At 38.7% G+C, this 24,070-nt stretch overlaps 3 protein-coding genes and 1 long non-coding RNA gene across 4 annotated transcripts in view; 2 read left to right on the top strand and 2 right to left on the bottom strand.

Annotated features, from left to right (window-relative positions):
* The window catches only part of nrg2b (neuregulin 2b), a 61,977-nt gene extending 61,112 nt beyond the window's left edge, over positions 1-865 (bottom strand). Inside the window, exon 1 of the mRNA XM_083560732.1 lies at positions 365-865. The gene's annotated coding sequence lies outside the window, so the exon portion shown is untranslated. The remainder of the gene's footprint in view (positions 1-364) is intronic.
* purab (purine-rich element binding protein Ab) lies at positions 7-5,356 on the top strand. Its single transcript, XM_083560760.1, has one exon. The coding sequence runs from the start codon at positions 472-474 to the stop codon at positions 1,318-1,320; it is 849 nt and encodes a 282-aa protein (XP_083416886.1). The 5' UTR covers positions 7-471; the 3' UTR covers positions 1,321-5,356.
* A 2,849-nt stretch (positions 5,357-8,205) lies between these two features.
* psd2 (pleckstrin and Sec7 domain containing 2) overlaps positions 8,206-24,070 on the bottom strand; it is a 45,954-nt gene continuing 30,089 nt past the window's right edge. Inside the window, exons 5-15 of the mRNA XM_083560721.1 lie at positions 23,952-24,032; positions 22,197-22,309; positions 20,645-20,703; positions 19,139-19,228; positions 17,032-17,075; positions 16,746-16,936; positions 14,580-14,650; positions 14,230-14,387; positions 13,950-14,094; positions 12,449-12,592; positions 8,206-12,304 (exon numbers count right to left, since the gene is read on the bottom strand). Coding sequence (XP_083416847.1) covers positions 12,098-12,304; positions 12,449-12,592; positions 13,950-14,094; positions 14,230-14,387; positions 14,580-14,650; positions 16,746-16,936; positions 17,032-17,075; positions 19,139-19,228; positions 20,645-20,703; positions 22,197-22,309; positions 23,952-24,032 — 1,303 coding nt within the window. The 3' untranslated portion in view covers positions 8,206-12,097. The remainder of the gene's footprint in view (positions 12,305-12,448; positions 12,593-13,949; positions 14,095-14,229; positions 14,388-14,579; positions 14,651-16,745; positions 16,937-17,031; positions 17,076-19,138; positions 19,229-20,644; positions 20,704-22,196; positions 22,310-23,951; positions 24,033-24,070) is intronic.
* Positions 14,605-16,031, top strand: LOC310736865. Its single transcript, XR_014536698.1, has 2 exons — positions 14,605-15,285; positions 15,426-16,031. It is a non-coding gene; the product is annotated as an uncharacterized lncRNA (long non-coding RNA).

Genomic DNA, 24,070 nt, shown 5'->3' with positions numbered 1-24,070 from the left:
TAGAAATACAGTTTATGTGGACCATGGAGTGCATACAGCCTGCATGGTGTAAAATGTTCCCTCTCAATAAACATACACAAAGTCCTGGTGGGGGCATGTGTTTTCTTAGTGTGTAGCCTGAGAGTAACCTGAGACCTGATGTGAAGTTCATTATACAGAACAGAACAATTAGTGTATAATAAATAAATAAATGCCATACAAACATTCAACGTTCTTTTGATTTATCCTCTTTTTCTGTCTACACACGAAAATACACGAGTTTTTGCGCAATGCTGCGCATGGCACGCGCCGTTTTGACGTTAACCAAGACACCAAGCACCATCGTCAGTATTTCGGACTACAGTAGGCCTCGCCTTTACAGTACCTCAGTTTTCCTGTGCGTCGTTTACAGATATCGCGAGAGCGTCTTTCGGGGTGAGCAGCAGGCTGAGGGAGAGACGGGAGAGAAGGTAAGCGGAGGAGGTTTGCATCATGGCGGACAGAGACAGCGGTAGTGAGCACGGAGGATTCGCCACAGGCCCCGGCGGCGTCCAGATGCACCAGGGTGCGATGGGCGCTTCGTCGCGGCTCCAGCACGACACGGAGGAGCTGGCGTCGAAGCGCGTTGACATCCAGAACAAGCGCTTTTACCTGGACGTGAAGCAGAACGCCAAAGGCCGCTTTCTGAAGATCGCCGAGGTCGGGGCTGCGGGAAACAAGAGTCGCCTGACCCTGTCCATGTCCGTAGCCGTGGAGTTCCGAGACTACCTGGGCGACTTTATCGAGCACTATGCGCAGCTGGGCCCCAGCCACCCGGACACGGTGCAGGACGAGCCGCGGCGCGCGCTCAAGAGCGAGTTCCTGGTGCGCGAGAATCGAAAGTACTACATGGATCTGAAGGAGAACCAGAGGGGGCGGTTTCTGAGAATACGACAGACCGTGAATCGGGGCCCCGGCTTGGGCACGGCGCAAGGCCAGACCATCGCTCTCCCGGCGCAAGGGCTGATCGAGTTCCGCGACGCTTTGGCCAAGCTCATCGATGATTACGGCGTGGACGAGGAGCCAGCTGAGCTGCCCGAGGGCACGTCGCTCACCGTGGACAACAAGCGCTTCTTCTTCGACGTGGGCTCGAACAAGTATGGCGTGTTCATGCGGGTCAGCGAAGTGAAGCCGACCTACCGCAATTCCATCACGGTGCCCTGCAAAGTGTGGTCCAAATTCGGCTCCACGTTCAGCAAGTACGCGGACGAAATGAAGAAGATACAGGAGAGGAGCAGGGAGCGCAGGGCGCGCGAGCTCTTACCGGAGGGCCTGCACGGCGATGACGGGGAAGAGGATTAATTTACGGGACGCTGAAAAGGCGAGGACGAAATATACTTTCGCTGACAGAAAACAAGCGGTGAAACGACCATAGTAGAAAGAAAAAAAAGCTAATTAACTGGAAATGGGGGTGGTGGGTGGGAGGGGGAGGGGAGGAGGCGCGACGTGAGATTTTAATCGGATCGTCATCCATGCAACATTCACAGATTTTTGCAGTTGCATCACTCCGTTCATCGACCCGGTTATGATCCACTTACTCAACCATATAACAGTAATCCGCTGCTATCGATAACACGATCCACGAACTGTGTCCGAGACGGTCAGAATGTCATAAAGTCGGCGTGTGTTTGTTTGCCCATGCGTTTTTGTACACGTCCAAGCTATTATACGGTACTGGTCCAAAGTGCAACGTGAGAAAAAAAAGGAAAACAACAAAAAAATGCTAAGACTTTATAGCACAAAGCTACTGTATTAAGGAAATATGTGAACCAAATGTTTTATATATATATATATATATATATATATATATATATATATATATATAGTGTGTGTGCATACATACATACACGTATATACGTATGTATGTGTATGTATGTGTATATAAAGGAAATTTCCATTTGAAGGTTGTGCTGAAGATAAAGTGCTGTTTGTATGGTGTGCTCTGTGCACAGTCCATCTGCTGAACGGAAGTCCATCCTGACTGATCCAAGGCATCTGAGGAGCTTGTGCACTTGTACTCATATGCCTTTAAAAAAAAAAAAAAAAAGAATGCATCAAGAGCAAAGAAGAATTGTGTCAGCTCGTCATGCAACATTCGTTTTTTACTCCAGATTTAGTAAGGAGAGGAACAAAGCAGTCAAGTCGTGGGTCGGAGAGACTCTTAATACTATGATTTCTATTAAAATACAGTATATCAACCCTCTTGCACCATGCACAGCAAAATCTGCAATGTTGAAGCCACTGTGCTCATTTCATTCCTCCGGACGACAAATGAGCATGGTGTCGATCCCCGACGTTGGGGATTTTGCTGTGTGCCCACTGCCGTTTGGGCACGTTTCATTAAAGTGCTAACTTAGAAATACAAAATTTATGATTTTGTGAATCAGATGTATTTAGATTATTATTAAAAAAATTCCCACGTTTTCTGTGGGATTTTCTTTCCTTTTTCTGTTTGTTGGGGTAGGGGTGGTACTAAAACAAAAAAACAAAAAAAAAAACAACAAAAAAAAAGGAGCTGTTCCACTAGTGTGAGCATGCGCAGATGTGTGGTGCCCCTGCGCGGCACGTCCACTACAACGTCTAAAACCGACCTGGTGCCTTAATGCTCGCCACACGTTTACATGCTTTTAGTGTCATGTGCTTTTGATTGCTGTTCGTCTCGCTCGCCACAACATCCCTGTCCCTGTGCCACTTGTGGTGCTTTTAAAGGACTTTTTAAAAAGCCAAACTCTCAAAGAGGCTCACGGGTTTCTTTCCTCTCTGTGCTCAACTAGGAACACAGATGATGATGGTGATGATGGAACAGTGTTTATCTAAAGTCACACAGAGCTTGTGGAGGTTTGCTCCTTGTGCTCCTAGTTAAAAATGTTTATTAGGAAGAAATTTGCTATCTATGGCTCCTGCCCTGTGTTTTGCTCTTTGGGACCGTGTGTGAGTAGAATTAGGGCAGAGGTGGTAGCCTGTATGTTTTTGTATGGTGCTAATAAACCCCACTCACTAGTTTATCTGTTTTGTCAGTCTTGCAAATCTGACATGTGATTAAATTTATTTCTATCACACACGTAAATCTTTCCGTTCCAAGTTCTGCTAACAAAAGAGTCACAGTGCTGAATGTTTCATACAAAGTCACGATAAACAGGGACGAGTTGATAAATCAATCAACAGCCATGAGAAGAAAGGCTACTGGCACCCCTTGTTGAAGCAACTCGTGCAATATTTTAGGTTCTGTGCCAAGACCTGCATTCACTCTGTGTGGTGTGGAGACGGCATCGTTTCTAACCGAAATATGTACGAACATGTGAGAAGGATTATTTTCATGTTTTCAGTAAATTCGTGACTGTTCTTACTGTTCCATGCTGCTTAGGTCAAAGGGTTGATCTTAGGTTGACTATATGAGAACATAAGCTTTTTTTTTTTTGCTGGTTGCTTAGCAGCCAAGTCTCTCGTGTTGCACGTGACCTTAAAGACTGTCGATGTCACGTTAAACAGTTTGGTGTGGAGCTTCTCGAGCTGTTGCGAAGTGTTAGGTTGCTCGGTTCTCTCTTTTAATGGCACAATGCTTCCTGTATGGACTTTTACTTATTTATTTGAGGGAAAATCGTATTTTCAATATTTTATTATCTAAAAAAAAAAAGGACGTATTTGGAAAAATAATGAAGTCTCATGAACATTTTGGCAGGAGTTCTTTTGTTAGAGAAAGAAACTGTACTAGGATTTGACAGCTGGTGTTTATAACGTACCTGGGAGAAAGAAATGCAGCCAGGCTCGCTTAACACTTATATTCAGTGAGTCTATGAAAACCATAACAGCCTCCTGACTGTGGGTTTTTTCCAGCAGAGGATTTCCCCTTTATCAGGTCTGTAAAACTTACAGACAGCTCGGCTGCAAACTTTCGTTTCTGACCAAACAGGAGCAGAACTGATGAAACTACAGCTCAAGATTGTTTCGAATAAAAACCTGCACCTGATGACTGGGGATTGGACGATTTCCTTAACCTGCTAAGGATGTGAGCACACGAGAGCACTTTTTTCTCTGCCCTCTCTTCGGATATAACCCTCAGTCTGGTTAAGCTTGGTGTAGTAGTCCACACTCTGCTTGAGAGCTCAGCTCACCTTTTATGCAGGAGCTATTTAAATTCCTGTTTATAGACTTTTTCTCTATTTTCTAGACTTCCCCTGTCCCTTAAGCTAATAATTTCCTATCACTGCCGTGATTAATAAACACTTCAGTGGGTGCCACAAAAAAACAATGACTTGACCAGTGTAATAAAGCTTCATCTTCATCCATACGGAAAAACTGGAAATAAAAAAACAAGCCCATTGAGCTTGAAAGGGCCGTTTCCTGGATCAGCTCGGTACAATCTGAAACAAATCACAAAACCTGCAGACCTTTTGTTTTGCACTCTAAGATGCCTCTGTCAATCAAATGCACACACTTTGTGTAAGAGGCTTATATGACTAAAAAGAAACTATAGTCCATTCTAAAGGTGCTATTCAGTACTAAATGGCTTTGTGACTTTACTTTCTGCCTGTCGAGATTGGCAAAAGTTTTCCAACAAGAGTGTCTGTCCCAGATGTTGGACATCAATCACTCCACACCAGCAAAGTTCTAGCTTTGCTTCCAAACCACAGAGTGCTATTTGCGGGAAAAAAAAGGTGTATTAGCACTGTGGCAAATACTGATAAAGAGCAAAACACACGCGTACACACGCATAGTACGCTTGGTTCATACACAGGAATAAATCCTGAGCGGTGCTCCATCTGTGAGGTGGAGAACCTGAGTTACGTTAACATAGTCTCCTGTTAGTGGTGCTTCTTCTATTCTTGTCTGTCCTTAAGTGTCAGAATGTGTTTTTTTTTGTCATTATTGCTCTTTAGCTTTGGGACTATTTTAAATCGCTCACGTATCCGCAGTTCCAAAACAGATTCAATACACACTTAACATAACACAGCTAATAAAAAGACAAGCAAAATGCAGATGCACATTTGATTAAGTGTGTGTGTGTGCGCGTGTGTGCATGCTTTGCTACAAATTTTCAGTTCACTTGTCTGAAATCACACCCAGATGCAGTTCTCTGTTAATTTTCACATTATGGTTCTAATCTGTCAGAAGCTAAAGGCCTTGACCAGACCTGCTTAGCGTATTCGTGTCTGCATATTTCCGCCTCTCTACATACAAAAAGGCTATGGGTTCAAAACCTTTCTTTGGACAATAGGAATGGGTTTGGAACAACGTTAGGATTCGAGAGTATCTAAAGGAGGATCCCTGCATATCCCATGTTCCATCCCTATTTTATTCTCTATGAAATGTGTTGTACTGAAAAGATTAAATATATGATCTGTAATGTGTGTGTATATATGGTTTGTTACATATGATGCTCCTCTTTATGAAAAAAAAAGATATAAAACCCATATATATATATATATATATATATATGTATGTATGTATGTATGTATGTATGTATGTATGTATGTATGTATGTATGTATGTATGTATGTATGTATGTATGTATGTATGTATACAGAAAAAAGCATATTGCCGTTTTATTTCCTTTGTATTTTATACTTAATGAAAGCATTGAATCAAACGGATAAATACTTGCACTTTAAATATATTAAGAATAAAAATTAAAAAGTCTGCATATTATTTTTGATAGATCTCACGTTCAAAACAGTATAACATTACTTTCCAGGCTTTGTGACAATTGCTGTTGGTTAGAGATGTATGTTCTTCTACTTATTGAAGTCTATTTTGTCTGTGTTACAGAAGGTTTACTAAAAAGTCAGTTGCATGATGAAGTAGTAGTGCACCAACTGTTCTTTTATTCAGTTGGTTAAAATGTCTGATGAAAAAACAAAAACAAAAAAACAAAAAAAAAAAAACCAACTGTGATGATTGCGCTCATGTATGTAACCATGTTACACTTCAGCCAACCATTTTAGGGTACGGTTTTTATTTTATGCCTTCCTTTTAACACAAATATGGTGCTTACATTGGCTTAGAAGAAGTACCTCTCATCCAACCCTTCATCGTCCACCTCCCCTTGCTGTTTGTGTATTCTCACAAGTTTCTTGACTTTTTGTTCTTGGTATCCAATGTGTTTTTTTTTTTTTCTTGCTTTTTTTCTTTTTTTTTTTTTGTTTGTTTTTTTGTTTTGTTTTTTGTACATGTGTGTACCTTGTTTCTGAGTTGGAAAGCCTGTTTTTTTTTTGTCTGAAAATGACTAATTGCAATAAAACCTTCATTCCCTCCGTTTGTTCTCCTGCAGTGATTAAAGTATTTTAACCATCTAAGGTGCAAAAGATGTTCACTAATATTTTAGTAACCATTGTGGTGGTCCAGAACATCATCACTATTTAAATAAAACACTGCAGGCCTATGAGAATAAATTTTTACCCTTAGCCACACAGCTATAGATTGTATTCTGCTAAATCAATCAACTTAAATATTATCCAGAAGAATGAATTGATGAAGATTCTTCACCCATGAAGAATGTCATGACGCCCTCTATTGGCAGGATAAGAGCTGTCCACGGTGCTGAAAAAAAAAAGCACTCATCCCTCACCCCACCCCACCCCAAAAGGCTGGACCATTATTTAGCAGCAAAACATCAGTGCTATGAAGCACTATGGAAGAGGACAAAGACCTGAATATAAATTCCATATATTACATTTAAGTACGTCACTTTTCCTATTTGATCCTACTATTTGATCATTATTTTGCCCAGAATGAACATAAGTTAAAATGATGGGTTTCTCTTATTATTTAAATAGTGACAAATATCAATATGGGTGCTCCAACTTATTTAGTTAACCAGAGTCATCTGTCAAGCTCACACCCATGACTGAAAGGAGAATGGACATGGTATAGAGATTGGAAAAATAGGAAGCAATGAACTTTAATGAGGTGAATGTAACTACAATTTTATGTTTTTAAACTAGTTACATTTTAATTAAGACCAAACATAATGTATTTCATTCAGTGAATTATATTATGAATGTATTTAAGACATACACAAACAGGAGAAGATTAACATCAGGGAGATGTTTTGTGGCCCTGGTCCAAAGACAGACAGCACAGATTATTGAGTTTTATGAAGGACTACACATTTGGCTAAATTGCTCTGGATAAGTGCATCTGCCAAATGCCTTAAATGTAAATGCAAAACGAAACACATATAACAAGAACACAATGGCTTTTTGCAGCAGACATCACCCTCCTCAACAAACATTTAAAAAGTGTCCAACTTTTGCCATTGTGATACAGGAAATATATCAGTGAGTTCTGATATTGTCATTGATGATGATGAAATCTGGATTACTTCTCCATTTGACCTAACTGACATTAAAGTAATATTTGTACATGTAAAAATATATATTGTATTTAGAATTCCTTATCTATCTTTTCTACATCTATCTTTTTTGTTTGAATGATGTTTGGTACTGCAAATATAATTCTAGCAAGTTCAAAACGGCAAAAAAGGTTATTACATAAAAATGTAATGTTTGTCATTTAAATATATTTAATTGGGTATCTCCAATGACATACTCTGTAAATATATCAAACTAATACACTAAAGAGTGGAAAGCTATAGAAACTTACTTTTTTATGAGATTTAATTTCCACATAGAATTAATTTAATTATCCATAATTCATCTCTTAAACCCATTTGACTGTAGTGCCCAATTCTTTTTGACTGTCCCTGTATATTTAATATTTTATTTAGCTATCATTTGCCCACTTACTTCGTAGGAGTGTGTGTTAAGTCATTTATGAGGAAATGTTAATCATCAGAACTTTTTTTTTTTTTTTTTATTACAAGAGCATTTTTGTTCTACCCTAAACATTGGAAAGCTTCTTGCTGGCCATCACCACTTTTGGAAATACGCAAATCATCCTTTTCACACCACTTTTAACATAAAATGAACTGAATTATCCAGAATGCACACAAACTTTCTATTTACCCCATTTGTATTATATGTGTATTTACTTCAGAGACAATTTGCTTTGTATTAAGAAGATCGTGAGAAACCAATTTGCTTGAATTTACAAGTTTACTCGATTTTCAAAATGCTGTTATTAGGTGGCAAATTTTTAAGTGTGTGTTTGCTCAGCCATTTTATTTAGCTATCATTTGCTCACTTACTTCGTAGGAGTGTGTGTTAAGTCATTTATGAGGAAATGGTAATCATCAGAACTCTTTTTTTTTTTATTACAACAGCATTTTTGTTCTACCCTAAACATTGGGGAAAATCATAGTTAGCACAACAGCCAAAGCGACAAGTATAGGGAAGTCAGTTTATGAAAGCAGTTACTAAAGTATGTATAAAATTGCAGCTCTTTGTTATTTCATATATAGCAGTGCAAGAGCCACAAGCTCAATATTCTCACTCTCACTGTCATCATGCGTCAAAACTGCCACTAGATAAATCTACTTGCACTTGCTCGAACACACAAAGTCTGTACCATGGGCATGGGTGGACATACACCGAAGGGGTTGACTGTGCTGCTGCTGCTGCTAAAAGAACTAAGCGTAGACATGGTGCCATTAGCAGTCCTCTTCTGCCAAACGTAACGCTGATCCCATGTTCACGGTACTGATTTACAGAATAATAATGCATTTGAACAGATATTTTGTCAATTAGTCCATTAAGCTACAGTGCGTGATGTAGATATGAGTAGATCTCTTTGTCTGAATTTGCAGTCCTGCTGCTTCAGGCTTTAGTCATGTCCATTGGGAAGGCTCCATTTAGTCCGCTGTGAGAAGAATTTACTTCCGTGACTCCCGTGTCACTTTTAAGCATATGTAGAAATCATCTTCACTGTTGTACTTTGACTCAGCACTACAAGGAAAACACCAGGGTTTTTTTTCTTTATCTCTGTCTAGCACATATGGTAGCATATATCAGTACCATAGACTAAATATTTACAAGGGAAAAAAAAAAAAAAAGATTTTTCAAAAGAAGATAAAAAATGTTTTTGGGATATTTCGTAGAACATTTTTCATGACTACTAGGGTCAGTATTCATAAATTAACTGTTCAATTCATTGGTGAAGGGAAATGGGAATAAAGATCCTTCCAATTGTAGATCAATTTATATGTTAAAATTGGTAATATATAATAAGGAAATTACATCCATATTTAAAGTATATGCTTGGCAAAAGTATTGGAACACCCGACCTTTCTAGTCCATATGTGGTTCTTCTCTAAACTGTTACGACAACTAGCAGGCACACAATTGTATAGGATGTCTTTAAGCATTACATTTTAAACATTAAACCTGTTCCAGCATTACAATGTCCCTGTGCACAGAAAATGAGTTTGAAGATATGATTTACATGAGTTGGAGTGGAAACTCTTGAGTGGCCTGCTATAAAACTCTGAAATCAACCCTATTAAACACGTTTGGGAAGAATCGGTGCACTGACTGACTTTAATATCACCCGGGTGATTGAATGAGCTCAAAACTCTTTATAACCACACTGCAAAATCTAGAGCTAGAAAAACTTCCCAGAAGACTGGAAAATTGTATAGCAGCAAATGGGAACTAAATGTGGAATGGGTATATGTGCAAAAAAAACATAATATTATGGGCAGGTGTCCAAAAATGTTTGTCCATATAGTATATTATATTCCAGTGTTGATTTTAAGAAGCCATAAGTAGTGGTGTTTGTCCTATGAGTTGTAATTTAATTGGACCTCTCTTAGAAATGGGATTTACATGTCAGCTTTTGTTTTCAATTAAAAAAATAGAAGGCCAGAGCTTTTGATAACTTGTCTTGTCTTATTGTTTTACAATATTCAGTATTGCAATGAAGTTCCTCCCATGCTTGTTTCTTTACACTCTGGGAATACCTACACACAATCGGCCTGTGTGGCCTATTGATCACTGGCTCCACCCTCACAAATCTGTTCCATATTCAATGTAATTACTTCAGACTATCAAAGGATTTCCCAGGTTAGTCATTTCTGGAGAGCTGATCACACAATTTCACTGCACTGCTGAGCTGTTTTTATTCTGTGTACATAAATCCAGAAGAAGCTGCATGAATGTTTGTTAAGGAAGTTTTTGCAGCTTCTTCTAAGAAGTATGTGAGGTTCCCAGCATTGTCAGAGCAAAGGAATACCACAAAACCTGACTGAAAAAGCACCTGTGACTGAAATTCTGTTCATGTGAACTTTTTGTCCACTTTTTGTTATTTAAATCTTCTTTGTGATGTTTAAATTTTACTGCTGATTACAATGAATTTCTGTGGAAGATCCAGAGTAAAGCGTGCAAGCTAGCTGCGGCATGTACACAAAATCCGTCCATTGGAACACAAATCAGACATCTTTATACTAAAAATAAATTATGGAGGAAAAAGCTTCAGAGTAAAATCCATTTGTGCAGTGCATCGCTGTTTACGAGTGTCAGAACGATACCAAAATGTTCTGCGTTTCATGATTTCTTTCGACTATTTGACAGCTTTAAATGGTTTGATGTGCTGAAATAGAATCACAAAAAAAGAAGTGCTGTTCTATTTTGGGTAAATGAAACACTCCAGCCTTGTAGCAACACAGCAAGCACCACTAGATCAGAAGCCGTGAATAAGAACAAACATATGTGGAACCAAAAACTACACATTGGCAGTTACACCAAATAGCATCGCTTTTCATTACTTCGCTCAGCTATTAATTTAGCTTCTTTAATGTTTGCTTCACTTCCTGTCACTGAAAATTGCCGGAAAATAATGATTTAATTAACATCATTGTTGCTGTTGTGATGCCGTGTAAAGATTTGAACTCCCAATCTTCTGATCAGTAGACCAAAGACTTCACCACTAAGCCTTGATACGGTATAATATACTGAAACTCATGCTTGTGGTAAGTGTACATATATGCCTCAGATGCATTAAACAGAGATCAGATTAAACACTGGTGTTTTCCTTGGATTTCCCTTTCATTCTATTTTCTTTTTATGTCTTTTCTTACTGTTGCGCGCAAACGCATACACTTGCACATACATACATACATACATACATACATACATACATACAAACATACATACATACATACATACATACACACATTCCAATGCTTTCTGTTCATGTTTTCAATCAGATACCCTGTCTTCTTTTATCATACTGTGAACAAGAACCACATCTTAGGTTCCCTACCACCCAAAGCAGGTAGCTCTATAAAAAAGCCCAAAAGAAAAACGAACTGAGATTATATATAGAATGAACTAAGATAAATTGCTTTCAACATTACAAGTGCCTGAGTCCATAGTGACGGCTCAGAAAGGAAACAATTACAATAAATAAATATGACAATAAATAATGGGGACATTGCATCATACTGTAGACAGCTCATATGAGTCTGAACAAATACCTCAGCATGAGACAGAGCCCTTAAAACAGCTATTGAGGCTGAGACATCGAAAAAGGCCTCGTGGATAAGCCAAATGCTACATGTAAAAAAAAAAAAAAAAAAAAAAAAAAAAATCTGTCAAGAAGCCAATTGTACATATGGACTAGTCAAACACTGAGATGTCACCATAAATGTGTTATGGCTTCATCATCAAAATGCGCCATCCCGCCATCACTTTATATCTCCACCTTGTAAAGAATACACTGCAGAAACTCATAATGATGTCATGTTTTTTTTTTTTTTTTATACTGACATCAGGAAAGGTGCCCTGTGACACTCGAGTCTAAATTCTCCAGACATCACAGTAAAATCAGCCTCGTGATCATAGTGCATCTAATCGACAATCACAGGAAACTGCCATGTGCTGTCAAACTCGACCGCAGTCATGCGATGTAAACACGCTTCGCGAATACAGTCTTGGTCTCCTTTCACTTCTGAATTTCCTTTTTTTGGCACGACGTTCACCTCGGTAATAAAAAAAACGTTGTCATGGTAATACTTATGATACTTACAAGAATCCTAATTTACTGTGCATTGAAATAAAAGACGTTTTTACTGCTACGTTCATGTGTCTTGTTTTGCGTTTTCCGAACCGTCAGACCATCGTCCTCTGCCGTCTCAAATGTGCCTCAGACAGAGCTCAAAGTTCAGGGACCCTGCGATAATTTTTCAGTTAGAGCTGTCCGAGGTGTGTTTGTGAGCGGCTCGTCCGTTGAGTCCGTGAGCATGGCTGATGGAAGGACTGGACTGGGTTTTGCGCATATGGCTGTCTCTGCTGTCTCCGCTGAACACACTGGCCTCGATTTTATCCAGGTCGTCACTCCCTACACGCAACTTGGCCTGCAGCAGGTTCACGTAGGTCTCGTAACGGCTTTTCTGCACACATACACACAAAGGGGTTAGGTATGTACGCTTGATAGAAATAGAAATAGAAGACAAATAGAAGACATTCAGAAACATGTGATTATATGCATTAAGGCATTCAAGGTTCATTCAAATGTGCTTCAACATCATGCTGACCTCGTAGGTAAGGTAGTGTTCTTTGATGCGGTACTCCTCTAATTCTTTGCTTTTGGGCGTGAGCTCGGGCGGATTCCTTTTGTTCTCTTCTATCTCTAAGGAGATCTGCTTCAGCTTGCTCTCATGACACTTCAGTTGCTCCTCCTGTGCAGATATTTCAATACAACAGTGTAAGGGAGTTCAAAGACATCAAACACACACACACAGTACTTATTTTCATTTAAAAATTCATAATTAATATTCGGCAGTTTGGTTGCATGCCAATTACCACACAATGGCACTATATGACATGTCTCTGCAACACATGAAGTCACATCTTTTCACACTGCTACTCATGCTGCATCACAGGGCAGTGTAACCCACTCGGACCTGCCCCTTTTTCACATGCATGAGCTCACAGACAGTGGTAAACTCCCGCCCAGACAATGCTGCCAGTGTTGCCATGTATATTTTAATGGCACATAAATTTATATACAATTTCAGATATATATGAGGTGGTATCAAGTTTTGAGACTAGTTTTGTAACACGCCAAAAGATACTAGACCAAGTCTGCATGCACAGGCACATGGATCACCGACCTTAAAAAGTCAGTGTGCCAAAAGACATCGTCCGGTGTACATCGGGAGCCGTGCAACTGGTTCTATTCGGACCACTTGCGTTACCACATCTGCAATTTCATCATGGACTGCAGGTTAGAACATAGCGCAAATGTGAAGACCTTCAATGTGCTGAACCCCCGAAAATGCTCGAAGATGATCGTTGAAGAACAATCCACAACATTGCTGCCGTTGTCTGTGTGTCAGTTCAGGCAATCCTCACGTGTGATTTGAACATGGGTCGTGTTGCTGCCAAGTTCGTTCCCAGGCTGCTGAGCCAGAAGCAAGAGGAACGCCGCGCTTAAGTCTTCCAAGAACTCCGTCAGCGTGCTGTGGATGACCCGCCCTTCATGCCGAGGATCAATACCGGCGACTTAACTTGGGTGTATGGGTAAAACCCCGAGACGAAGCAAAGAACTTCACAGTGGAAGAGCCCAAAAGGAAAGGTAGGTTCGCAACTCGATCAAGTGCATGTTAATCGTCTTTTTCAACATTCCCGGTATTGTACATCGAGAATTCGTCCCTAGGGCCCTAGACCTTAAGGCGTCTAAGTCATGAAAATTTTTTATACCACCTTGTATATGATAAGGTCTTCGGGCCTTTAACAAAATTTCAGATAATGAAGCCTTGATTGGTGGCTTGCTGCGCACTTGACCAGTTAAGTTTTTAATCCACACATACATAAAAAGGAATGTTTGATTTATCAAAATGTAGTTGAGTAAAAAGATATTTGATTTTGATGTAGTGAAGTTAAAGTAAAAGTCTTCCAAATTGAAATACTTGAGTAAAGTACAGATACGTAAAAAAGTTACTTAAGTACAGTAATGCACATTTACTACATAATAAATGTACAGTAATGTACATTTACTTTGTTTTCTGTCCACCACTGCAGAAATGTATGTACCTGATTAAGCCGTGTTGTAGATGATGGCAGCAGAGGTCTGCAGAATTTTTTCATGGAACCTATGGCTGCAGGAAATGCAGGCGCAGAGAACAGAGCAGCCACCAAATTGATCCTGAAGATCCATGACATCATCTCCTCCTCACTCCTACACAGACACAGAGACACACAGACACAATAGCTGACTGGGCATAATTTGAACATGGATACAAATGTGTGACAAGTATTTTGATCATTGTATAAGTCATATGTCGTTAATAACTCTCCCTCTAAGGTAACTTACGGTGCTTGGAAGAGGAAGACTCTCCAGTCAGACGTTTTGAGCTTGAGAACGTTGGGTCTTTTGCTGTAGTCACAGGCCCTGGTGGCCAAAGCATGGTGCACACGCACTGCGTTTTTCAAGTCCACTTCAGACAGGTCCTTATCAGGCTTATACTCATCCTCAACACAAGGGGGAGACAGAGAGCGAGCACTGAGAATGTTTCATAAGCTGGGTCATGTTGCAGCAGTGTTTGTGTAAAATTAAAGATAAATTAGAGGGAAACACAAAGTCAGTGTGTGTGTGTGTGTGTGTGTGTGTGTGTGTGTGTGTGTGTGTGTGTGTGTGTGTGTGTGTGTGTGTGTGAGAAATACTTTTTGCAGGTAGAGGATCATGCCCTTCAGCACTGCATAGAATTTCTTCCAGCCTCGCCGTCCTCTCGGGGCTGCAGAGAGATATAGAGAGAGGCAGATATATGACAAAGAGAGAGAGAGAGTGTTACTTAGTTATGGATGCATTTTTACTAATGGCTGCAGTTGATCACAGATGCCATATCCAGCTGTAAGGAATAGCCCTGCTATCTCCTCCACCTGCTGGAAGCCCAGGATCTCACTCGTCAGTCTGCCAGCTCAGCAGAACACACAATCTAATTAGTCTAATTAGGTCTTACATCATACTAAGACAGTAACCTTAGAAAGATGGGGCCCTTAAAAACTTGCTTACTGATGAGATATGTATGAGATATTTTAGATTTTCCTCTGCATTGTGATCTGTGTGTAACCATTAACACTTGCTTTGCTAAATCTCATCTTCTTGCTGTGTACCAATATTGTTTGTGATCTATGTATTTTCCCAGCTTCAAAGACACCATATTCAGTTCACCCATGTAATTACATGGAGACATGAAGAATGAAATCACCATCATAAACACTAATACTAATAGTGCATTTCAGAATTAGTATGAGGACACTGCCATCTTCTGGTATAGTTATATATTTTCTTGTACACAGGGTCAATAAATGAAGGCCTCTACTCCCTATTTGTTTAGTTCTCTAAAGATGTCTGTCTGTCTGTCTGTCTGTCTGTCTGTCTGTCTGTCTGTCTGTCTGTCTGTCTGTCTGTCTATCTATCTATCTATCTATCTATCTATCTATCTATCTATCTATCTATCTATCTATCTATCTATCTATCTATCTATCTATTTATTTATCTATCTTTAGGTTTAAAATACATTTCAACCATTGTACTCATTGTATATAATTGCCTTTCCGTATACTGTTTACTTATATTTATATTATTCATTTAAAAATATTCATTCATCTGTCATTATTTATTTATACTGTATCTATCATATATTATCGCCTTACCAACCTGTACATATGTAAATATTTTATACTGCTACCAATGCACTTCTGGTTAGATGCTAACTGCATTTGTACTGTATTTGTGCAATGACAATAAAGTTGAATCTAATTTAATCTAAAAAATTCCACATGGCCTAAACATCAACTAATGTCTATAGCACAAACCTCCTGTCCGACATACATCCACCATTACTATTGTCTAATCAACCCCCAATCTTAAATAAATACAGTTGTTTCTGTAGGCAGTCCAGACCTACACTACACTACACATTGTAATTATTATTATTATTATTATTGTTACTATTATTATTTTCATTTGCAAGCAAAATGTATACCTAAACATACCTGCAGTCTATTTTAACCCGCCATTAGCCATGACCATCAATTGGTCAGACGGTGAACACTGTATAAGCATCATTCATATGGTAATAAATGTCCCACAAGCTTTATACACTACGGAAACATTTTTAAGCACTTGAGCATAAGATTTAAATTTGCAGCATTCCATTCTACATTTGCTGTTATAATAACCTTCATTCTTCTGGGAAGATGTGCACTTGATGACTCCACTTGATTTTGCAGTATGGTTGTGGAGATTTTGCTCATTCAGGCACCAGGATATTAGTAAAGTAGGTAATGATTTAGATGAGGTGAGGAGACCAGTCAGCGTTCCAATTCATCCCAATAATGTTGAATAGGTTTGAGGTCAGGGCTCTATAGCAGGTCACTGCCTGTCTATTTCCACATACCTGAGCACGTGGACGCCCCTGATCAGCAAGCGTTGCCTTGATCGGTGCTGCCTCCCTGGCCACAGATTATTGTTTTTTTGTTGTATTATTGTATATAGTTGTGTCTGTTTAAAATACATTGTCTCTTCATTCGTATTACTATATTCACATTCAGTTATATCTCCATTGCACACACATCTCATGCCAGAGCGAAAGTCTATTTGCTACGCTTGAGTGCAGTTATTCAGAGCAGATGCCAGTTCTTTGATGTTAATTCAGTGTGTCCAATAAACCTCAAACTAATCTCAAATGAACAGAAGTCGTTCTGCCAAAACCAGCAAAGTTTCACATATTTCAGAAGTAGAGCACCAAAAAGTCACACTATAAATTTGCACACACATAAATACATATTGTCCATATATTCTTTTTTTTTGTCTGAAACACTCACTGCGTTTACCGTCCATATCCGCATGGCTCTTACGGGTGAGGACTCCGTGTTTGTATGTGGTAGCATTGAGCAGGAGTGGAATGGCAATAAACGGGTTACTACCATCCGTTACCCTAACAATCCGCTTGCCCCCTGCCTCGCACTGGTCCTCAACCAGCTCGGACAGACTCTTTCTTAATTCCTCCTCCTCACTGCAAACAGAGATTAAGTTACACATCCACACCTTCCTTACAAAACAATGTTAGTTGTCAATGCAACTTAATCCACAGACAGAGCAGATACTCACATGGCCCATTCTAGCTTTTCATTCTTTATTGAATTATACAGCACCTAAGCCAGAAAGAGAGGTGAGAGTTGATATTAGATGTTATTTTGCAAAATACAGAGACCAGGCAGAGACCAGACATTATCACCTTAAGTATACCACATAACCATAAAGTTATATCTGGTCAGTGTCAAATGTTTGGACACTTTTAATTATTTTTTATTATTTTTAACATTGTGCATTATAACCCAGAATATGTTGAAAAATTTGATTTAATGTACAGTGGGTACGGAAAGTTTTCAGACCCCCTTAAATTTTTCACTCTTTGTTATATTGCAGCCTTTTGCTAAAATCATTTAAGTTCATTCTTCTTCCTCATGAATGTACACACAGCTCCCCATATTGACAGAAAAACACAGAATTGTTGACATTGTTGCAGATTTATTAAAAAAGAAAAACTGAAATATCACATGGTCCTAAGTATTCAGACCCTTTGCTGTGACACTCATATATTTAACTCAGGTGCTTTCCATTTCTTCTGATCATCCTTGAGATGGTTCTACACCTTCATTTGAGTCCAGCTGTGTTTGATTATACTGATTGGACTTGATTAGGAAAGCCACACATCTGTCTATATAAGACCTTCCAGATTACAATGCATGTCAGAGCAAATGAGAATCATGAGGTCAAAGGAACTGCCTGAAGAGCTCAGAGACAGAATTGTGGCAAGGCACAGATCTGGCCAAGGTTACAAAAAGATTTCTGCTGCACTTAAGGTTCCTAAGAGCACAGTGGCCTCCATAATCCTCAAATGGAAGACGTTTGGGACGACCAGAACCCTTCCTAGAGCTGGCCGTCCGGCCAAACTGAGCTATCGGGGGAGAAGAGCCTTGGTGAGAGAGGTAAAGAAGAACCCAAAGTACAAAGTACAAGTGCGGCCAAGTACAGGGATATCCTGTACAAAAACCTTCTCCAGAGTGCTCTGGACCTCAGACTGGGCCGAAGGTTTACCTTCCAACAAGACAATGACCCTAAGCACACAGCTAAAATAACGAAGGAGTGGTTTCACAACAACTCCGTGACTGTTCTTGAATGGCCCAGCCAGAGCCCTGACTTAAACCCAATTGAGCATCTCTGGAGAGACCTAAAAATGGCTGTCCACCAACGTTTACCATCCAACCTGACAGAACTGGAGAGGATCTGCAAGGAGGAATGGCAGAGGATCCCCAAATCCAGGTGTGAAAGACTTGTTGCATCTTTCCCAAAAAGACTCCTGGCTGTATTAGATCAAAAGGGGGCTTCTACTAAATACTGAGCAAAGGGTCTGAATACTTAGGACCATGTGATATTTCAGTTTTTCTTTTTTAATAAATCTGCAACAATGTCAACAATTCTGTGTTTTTCTGTCAATATGGGGAGCTGTGTGTACATTCATGAGGAAGAAGAATGAACCTAAATGATTTTAGCAAATGGCTGCAATATAACAAAGAGTGAAAAATTTAAGGGGGTCTGAATACTTTCCGTACCCACTGTATGTGTGGGTTTAATATAAGGAAATTTTAAGTAAATTCAACAGTTCTGATGTTAACAAAAGAGTAAGTGCTTGTTTGTTTCCAATCACCATTCTTCCATTAATAGTCAATGTCATAATTATGTGAAATCCAAGGAATAGGTAGAGAAGACAGTAGTGAAGTCAGGACAGAGAGCTAACATCAGTAATGCAGCTAAATATACAGTTATGCCAGGTTATGGCTCGGCTATAGATGATGAGCGTGATGGTGATTACTAGCATTAAAGTTAAAGCTTTGAAATCTGATCTGTTTGATTATAGTGTCCTGATGAGCTGGACAGACTGAAGGATTAAAGCACTGCTGCATCTCATTCTTTAGGTTGAGATGAAATCCAGTGTCTGGATTGTGCCACTATTAGCATTCTGGGTAAGTTAAACTATTAATCAAACAAATTAAATGAGGATATATATTGGAAAAATAGACAAACTTAATATATCAATGCAAAATTAATCTTAAAATCCAGTGACTACATTTAATTATAAAGATTAATAAGTGGATCAGAGTGGATTCCTTTAACTGTGCATTGATGACAACATTCTTAAAGCACAATCCAATACCTTGAGTGAATCTTTGGGGAAATCTTTTCCGTCATTCAGACCATCCAGATTGCTGATGAATTGCTGACAAGACATCTTTTTCCCGATGTTCTAAAAACAACCACACAGAATGTCATTCTTAATCTGCTTTTGTTTTATGTGGTTGTGCAAGTATTATTGTATTGTATGTGTAATAGCTTAATGGATCAGTAACGATAGTCAAAAAGTTGTGCAAAAAATGGTAGGTCAGTATTTTCCCACCACCACCAGATGGCAGTAGTTTGTCACGGCATAACTCACACACACTCTCTCTCTCTCACACACACACACACAAAACGTGCACGCCACCAAACCTTTCTTACACACTGCACCATTTTGTTTCGTTGCTCACTGAAAAGGAGGATCTATTCAACCACAGCATGCACACATGCTCTTATATAAACCATTCGACACAGCAAAGGAGATAAAACACCAGAGGTGCTGTGAATTCTATATGCAACATTTACACAGTCTAGGAAGTGGAAGCTGGATTTTGTCTCACATGGAACTTGGTGTGGCTCAACACAAATGATCTATTAAATAGCTATCATGAGAAAAAGAACCAAAGAAAAGCGCAGAGACAGTATAGAAAACAGTTGCACTTACCACCTGATCATAACAGCAGCCACAGGAATGAGGTGAAAGTGTATTACGGAAAAAAAAGTCAGAAACAGGGAGACAGGAGAGTGTTAGAGAGACACCACATTATTAACAAATGGCTGTGTCTTTAGGGGACAACATCACAGGGTCAGAAAACATTTTAAACCACAGCAGATTCAAACTACGACAAGAAAGATTTTTTTTTTTTTTTCAAGTAATTCTACAGTGAACGTTCCTCGCGACATCAGTCATAGTTAACTAGCAGGAAACTACAATCCATGGCTAAAGTAGCATATCCAAAAATCACTATTTGTCGATTTATTGACAAATATTCACTATCAGAAAATATGACTATATTGAATACTTAAAATTAATATAAATTGTGGGGCATTAGAGAGGTGCATTAACATTCAGTTACTGCTGTGTGTTTCTAGCCTTCATGCAAAGACAGTAATTATGCAGTACATGGAACCAAATCAAATGTTTTGGCTGCATTTCCATATGTTCCATATGTAATTACTGCAAAGCGCTGCATCTCAGGGACTTAACGAGGAAATTAGGTGTGTAATAAACTCATTAGCACAAACAGAAATGGATGTCTGTGGTATGTCTGCTAATTGCGGTTGATTTAAAGTTTATTTTATGCTGGCAATTTCATTTATCGTTGTCTTTTTTTCTTTTTTTAGGAAAACGATGCTGACCGGTTGAGTAACAAACCATGTTGAATATTGTGTTTCTTAAAAAATGCATTTGGTTTTCATCATGCAATATAATGCTATATGTTGTGTGTGTGTGTGTGTGTGTGTGTGTGTGTGTGTGTGTGTGTGTGTGTGTGTGTGTGTGTGTGTGTGTGTGTGCGTGTGTGTGTGCGTGTAAATGTATACATACATGTCCATGCAGGTCTGTATTTAAAAGCATAAGAGCACATGTCAGTGTATGGACTCCATCTGTAAATAAAATGTAATAAAACAAATGCATAAGAAAATGTAAAATTCAAATGTACTGCAAAAGTATTGGAATGGCAAGCATCAATTCTGCTGTCTTTGTTGTACAATGAAGACATCTGAACCAAGATGAACTTATACGAAAATTATTTTTCAAAGCAGAAGTTCAAAGCATGGAGAAAGAAAGGATCTGCTCATGATCAAATAACATATAAGCTCATTGGTCAAGCACAGTGAAGGCTGTATCGTGGCTTGGGCTTGTGTGGTGCTTCTGAAAGAGCATCACTATCAGAATAATTTTTGACGACGAACTTGGAATGGATTCGGATGTGTGCAAAAATGTGCATTTTGCTAATTTACAGAAAAATGCCACATAATCTACTTCAGGGGCATACCTTGCAACAAGACAAAGACCAAAATCAGACTGCAAACCAAATAAATCAGTTGCCACACCACAACAACCCAGTTGAGAAGCTTTTTACCTCATGAAGACGAGACAAAATAGAGAACCCCTTTAAATCTAACAAATAAAAGACACTACAGTACAAGCCTGCTTTGTGCCAACAGTCCTGGGTAGCGGGAATGGTTTATTAGTGTGAATGACGTTTTCTTTGCACATTTGGTGACTTTTAATACCGATTACTAATAGTTATAATTAGTACCACAGCCTGCTGACGAATATTGCTAACCCACGTGTTAAAGCTTCTAAAATCTTCTAAGTGTCCTTCCAGCATGAAAATGCACCAAATAATAATAAAGACACAAAGGAAAGGTCATCTAAAACTGGTTTAATAAACATGACAATAAAGAATTGTTTTAAAGCTACCCTGTATTTGTAGTGTTTCTAATGAAGTGCTCTGTGTATGCACTCTCAAATAGATTTGCTTTTAAAAACTAAAACTGTGCACAAAAATGGGGATCCAGCTACAATTTACTTTCTGGACCTTGATAACTAGGTTGTTTTGATTTGTTAAAAAGGAAAACATGATTTTTTAGTCAGGAGAATTAAACACGCTATAATAAGATGTTCCTAAGCTGCAGTGAGTCACTCTGACAGTCCTGTGATAGTAATTCACAGTCAGCAGTGTGTCAAAGATGTCAGGTCGGAACTGTCAGGAAATTTGCATGCATACACCAGCTTAAATACGTCAAACAGCATCCCATCCTAACTTGGCATAATAGAATTTTTACATAGTGGCAGACAAGAACTGCAGCCAATAAAGACAGGGTAATAGAGAGTAAACAAACTAACAGGAGGTGTTGGTGTTTGTGTAACCATGGTTATATATTGGGTGAGACTGGGACATTCTGCAGTATTTTTTTTTATTTAAGTATCCAGTCTAGTCAAATGAAAAGCTTTAAAAGAGTGGCATCCCAACCTTGTTTTACCAGCTGATTACCACTGATTTACCATAGGCTCATCTTAAAAAAAGATATTTCAAAAAGTAATAATCTATAGTCAATCAGCCAATATCAATATATGTAGCAATACTTGCCTTCAGAGGTGGGGGATTCTGGATTAAAGTGACAGAAGCGTTTGGAAAAGTGCACCAGTATTCGCTCTCGCTCCTGTGTCTCTCCCATCAGAGGAAATGCCTTCAAGAAGCTCCTGCACCATGAGGAAGATTATAAAGTGAGTCAGAAAAACCTAGTGGATTGTCATCAAGGCCTGGTTTGGGTATTTACCTAGTTTGTGGAAATCAATAAAAAAAGATATATTTGATATTTAAAGAATCCCATCATTCTGCCCATATTGTACTCTGTGTTTTAAAAGCAAGCACAATATAAAATAGATCCATTAAATACAAAGAAAGCAAAAATAAAAATAAAGAATAAAAATGGGTGAATGGTAGATAAAGACTGGACTAAGCACTACAGTAGAAAGAGGTGTGGTCAGCAAAACCAAATGAGTTTTATAATTGGATTTAAAAAATGAAGACTATCCCTCACATGGACAGGTAGGTTATTTAATACCATTAGTGCGCCATAAAAAGCGATTGCCGCCAGCTGTTCTCACTTTTTCATTTTAGAAAAGAAAAGTGGTCTGGATATCACAGGCTCTGAAAGAGGAATCTGTAGAGAAGATATTTTGGAATGTGTCCACGCAAAAAGCAGTTATATGTAATAAGAGCCAGTAGCTGTAAAAGCAATCATTTGGGCAGTTGAGGAACCAGGGTAGCTGTAGGCTTAAGAGAATACCGAGTGCAAATATTCCATTTGGGAAGTCTATTTGTTCCATGACTAAAACACCAGTCTGACAGACATGTGATAGCAGGGTCAAGTCCTCCCACAACTACGCCTTAAATAAAAAAAAGAGGAAGTAGTTAGTATTAATATCTAACTTGAGATCACTATTAAGGTGCCACAAATGCTTGAAGATGTCTAGATGTTTAGTAAAATAAAATGGAAAAAATAGCATCTACAAGACCATGAAGATTCTTTCTAAAGCACAGCCTCAGATTGTAACCATAGATTTTAATGGAACTTAGTGATCTTAACAATAACTCAAAATAGCCTTATAAAAGGTAGCTAAAAGTCAACCTCATACAGGTATCCAGCCTACAATAGTTAATTTAATTTGAGTTTTGCACCTTTTGTTGAAGGTAATATTAATTACCAGAGTTGATGGGTTTCCACAACTACATCTCAACAAACTTCTCAAACAAACCAAAAGACCTAAAACTAGCCTAAATCATTTAAGCTTTGAAAAGGAAAACACAGTTTTTTTCTTTTCCTCAGCTTTTGCATGAGGAACAAGTGTTTCAAACAAATTGCTGATGTTGGACAATTATCCATGCCATTAGCCACGCCCCTTCCTAAATCCAGTCTTTGCAATCTACAACACATTATAAATGGTTCTCTAGACACAGAATCTCCACTTACACTTTGTATTTGTGTGGAAATGTATTAATTTTATTTAGATGATCTGCTATAAAACAAAACTTGACTTGATCATGGTGCCCTTGAAGACAATTTAAATTAGCCCAATCTGGCAACCATGTCAATAAGTGACCATCCACAGTTCATATTATAACTAATAAAAGCAATAATAACATTAAGGTGCTAAAGGCAATGAGCATGCTGGCCTAGAAAGGAGAGCAAATCAACAAAACACTAGGTCTTATCTGTGAAATAGCAATCATTCTTTAAATCAGTGGTTACTCCACATGCTTGGAATTTCAAAATAATTAAAAATTTTCAATTGCACAAGAACAGGCTGCATGAAACAAACAAAAAAAACAAGACCTTACCTCAGCGCTCTGTCTAAAGACAACCCTGTGAAGTCGAAGAAGCTCAGATACTCTGACGCCACCATCTGGCTGAATTCATTACTAAAAAAGGAAGAGAAAACATTTTCTTCCTACATTCA

The sequence above is a fragment of the Silurus aristotelis genome (genome assembly GCF_946808225.1).
Source record: "Silurus aristotelis genome assembly, chromosome: 14".
Classification (NCBI taxonomy): domain Eukaryota; kingdom Metazoa; phylum Chordata; class Actinopteri; order Siluriformes; family Siluridae; genus Silurus; species Silurus aristotelis.
This window is presented reverse-complemented; position numbering and strand designations above follow the sequence as displayed.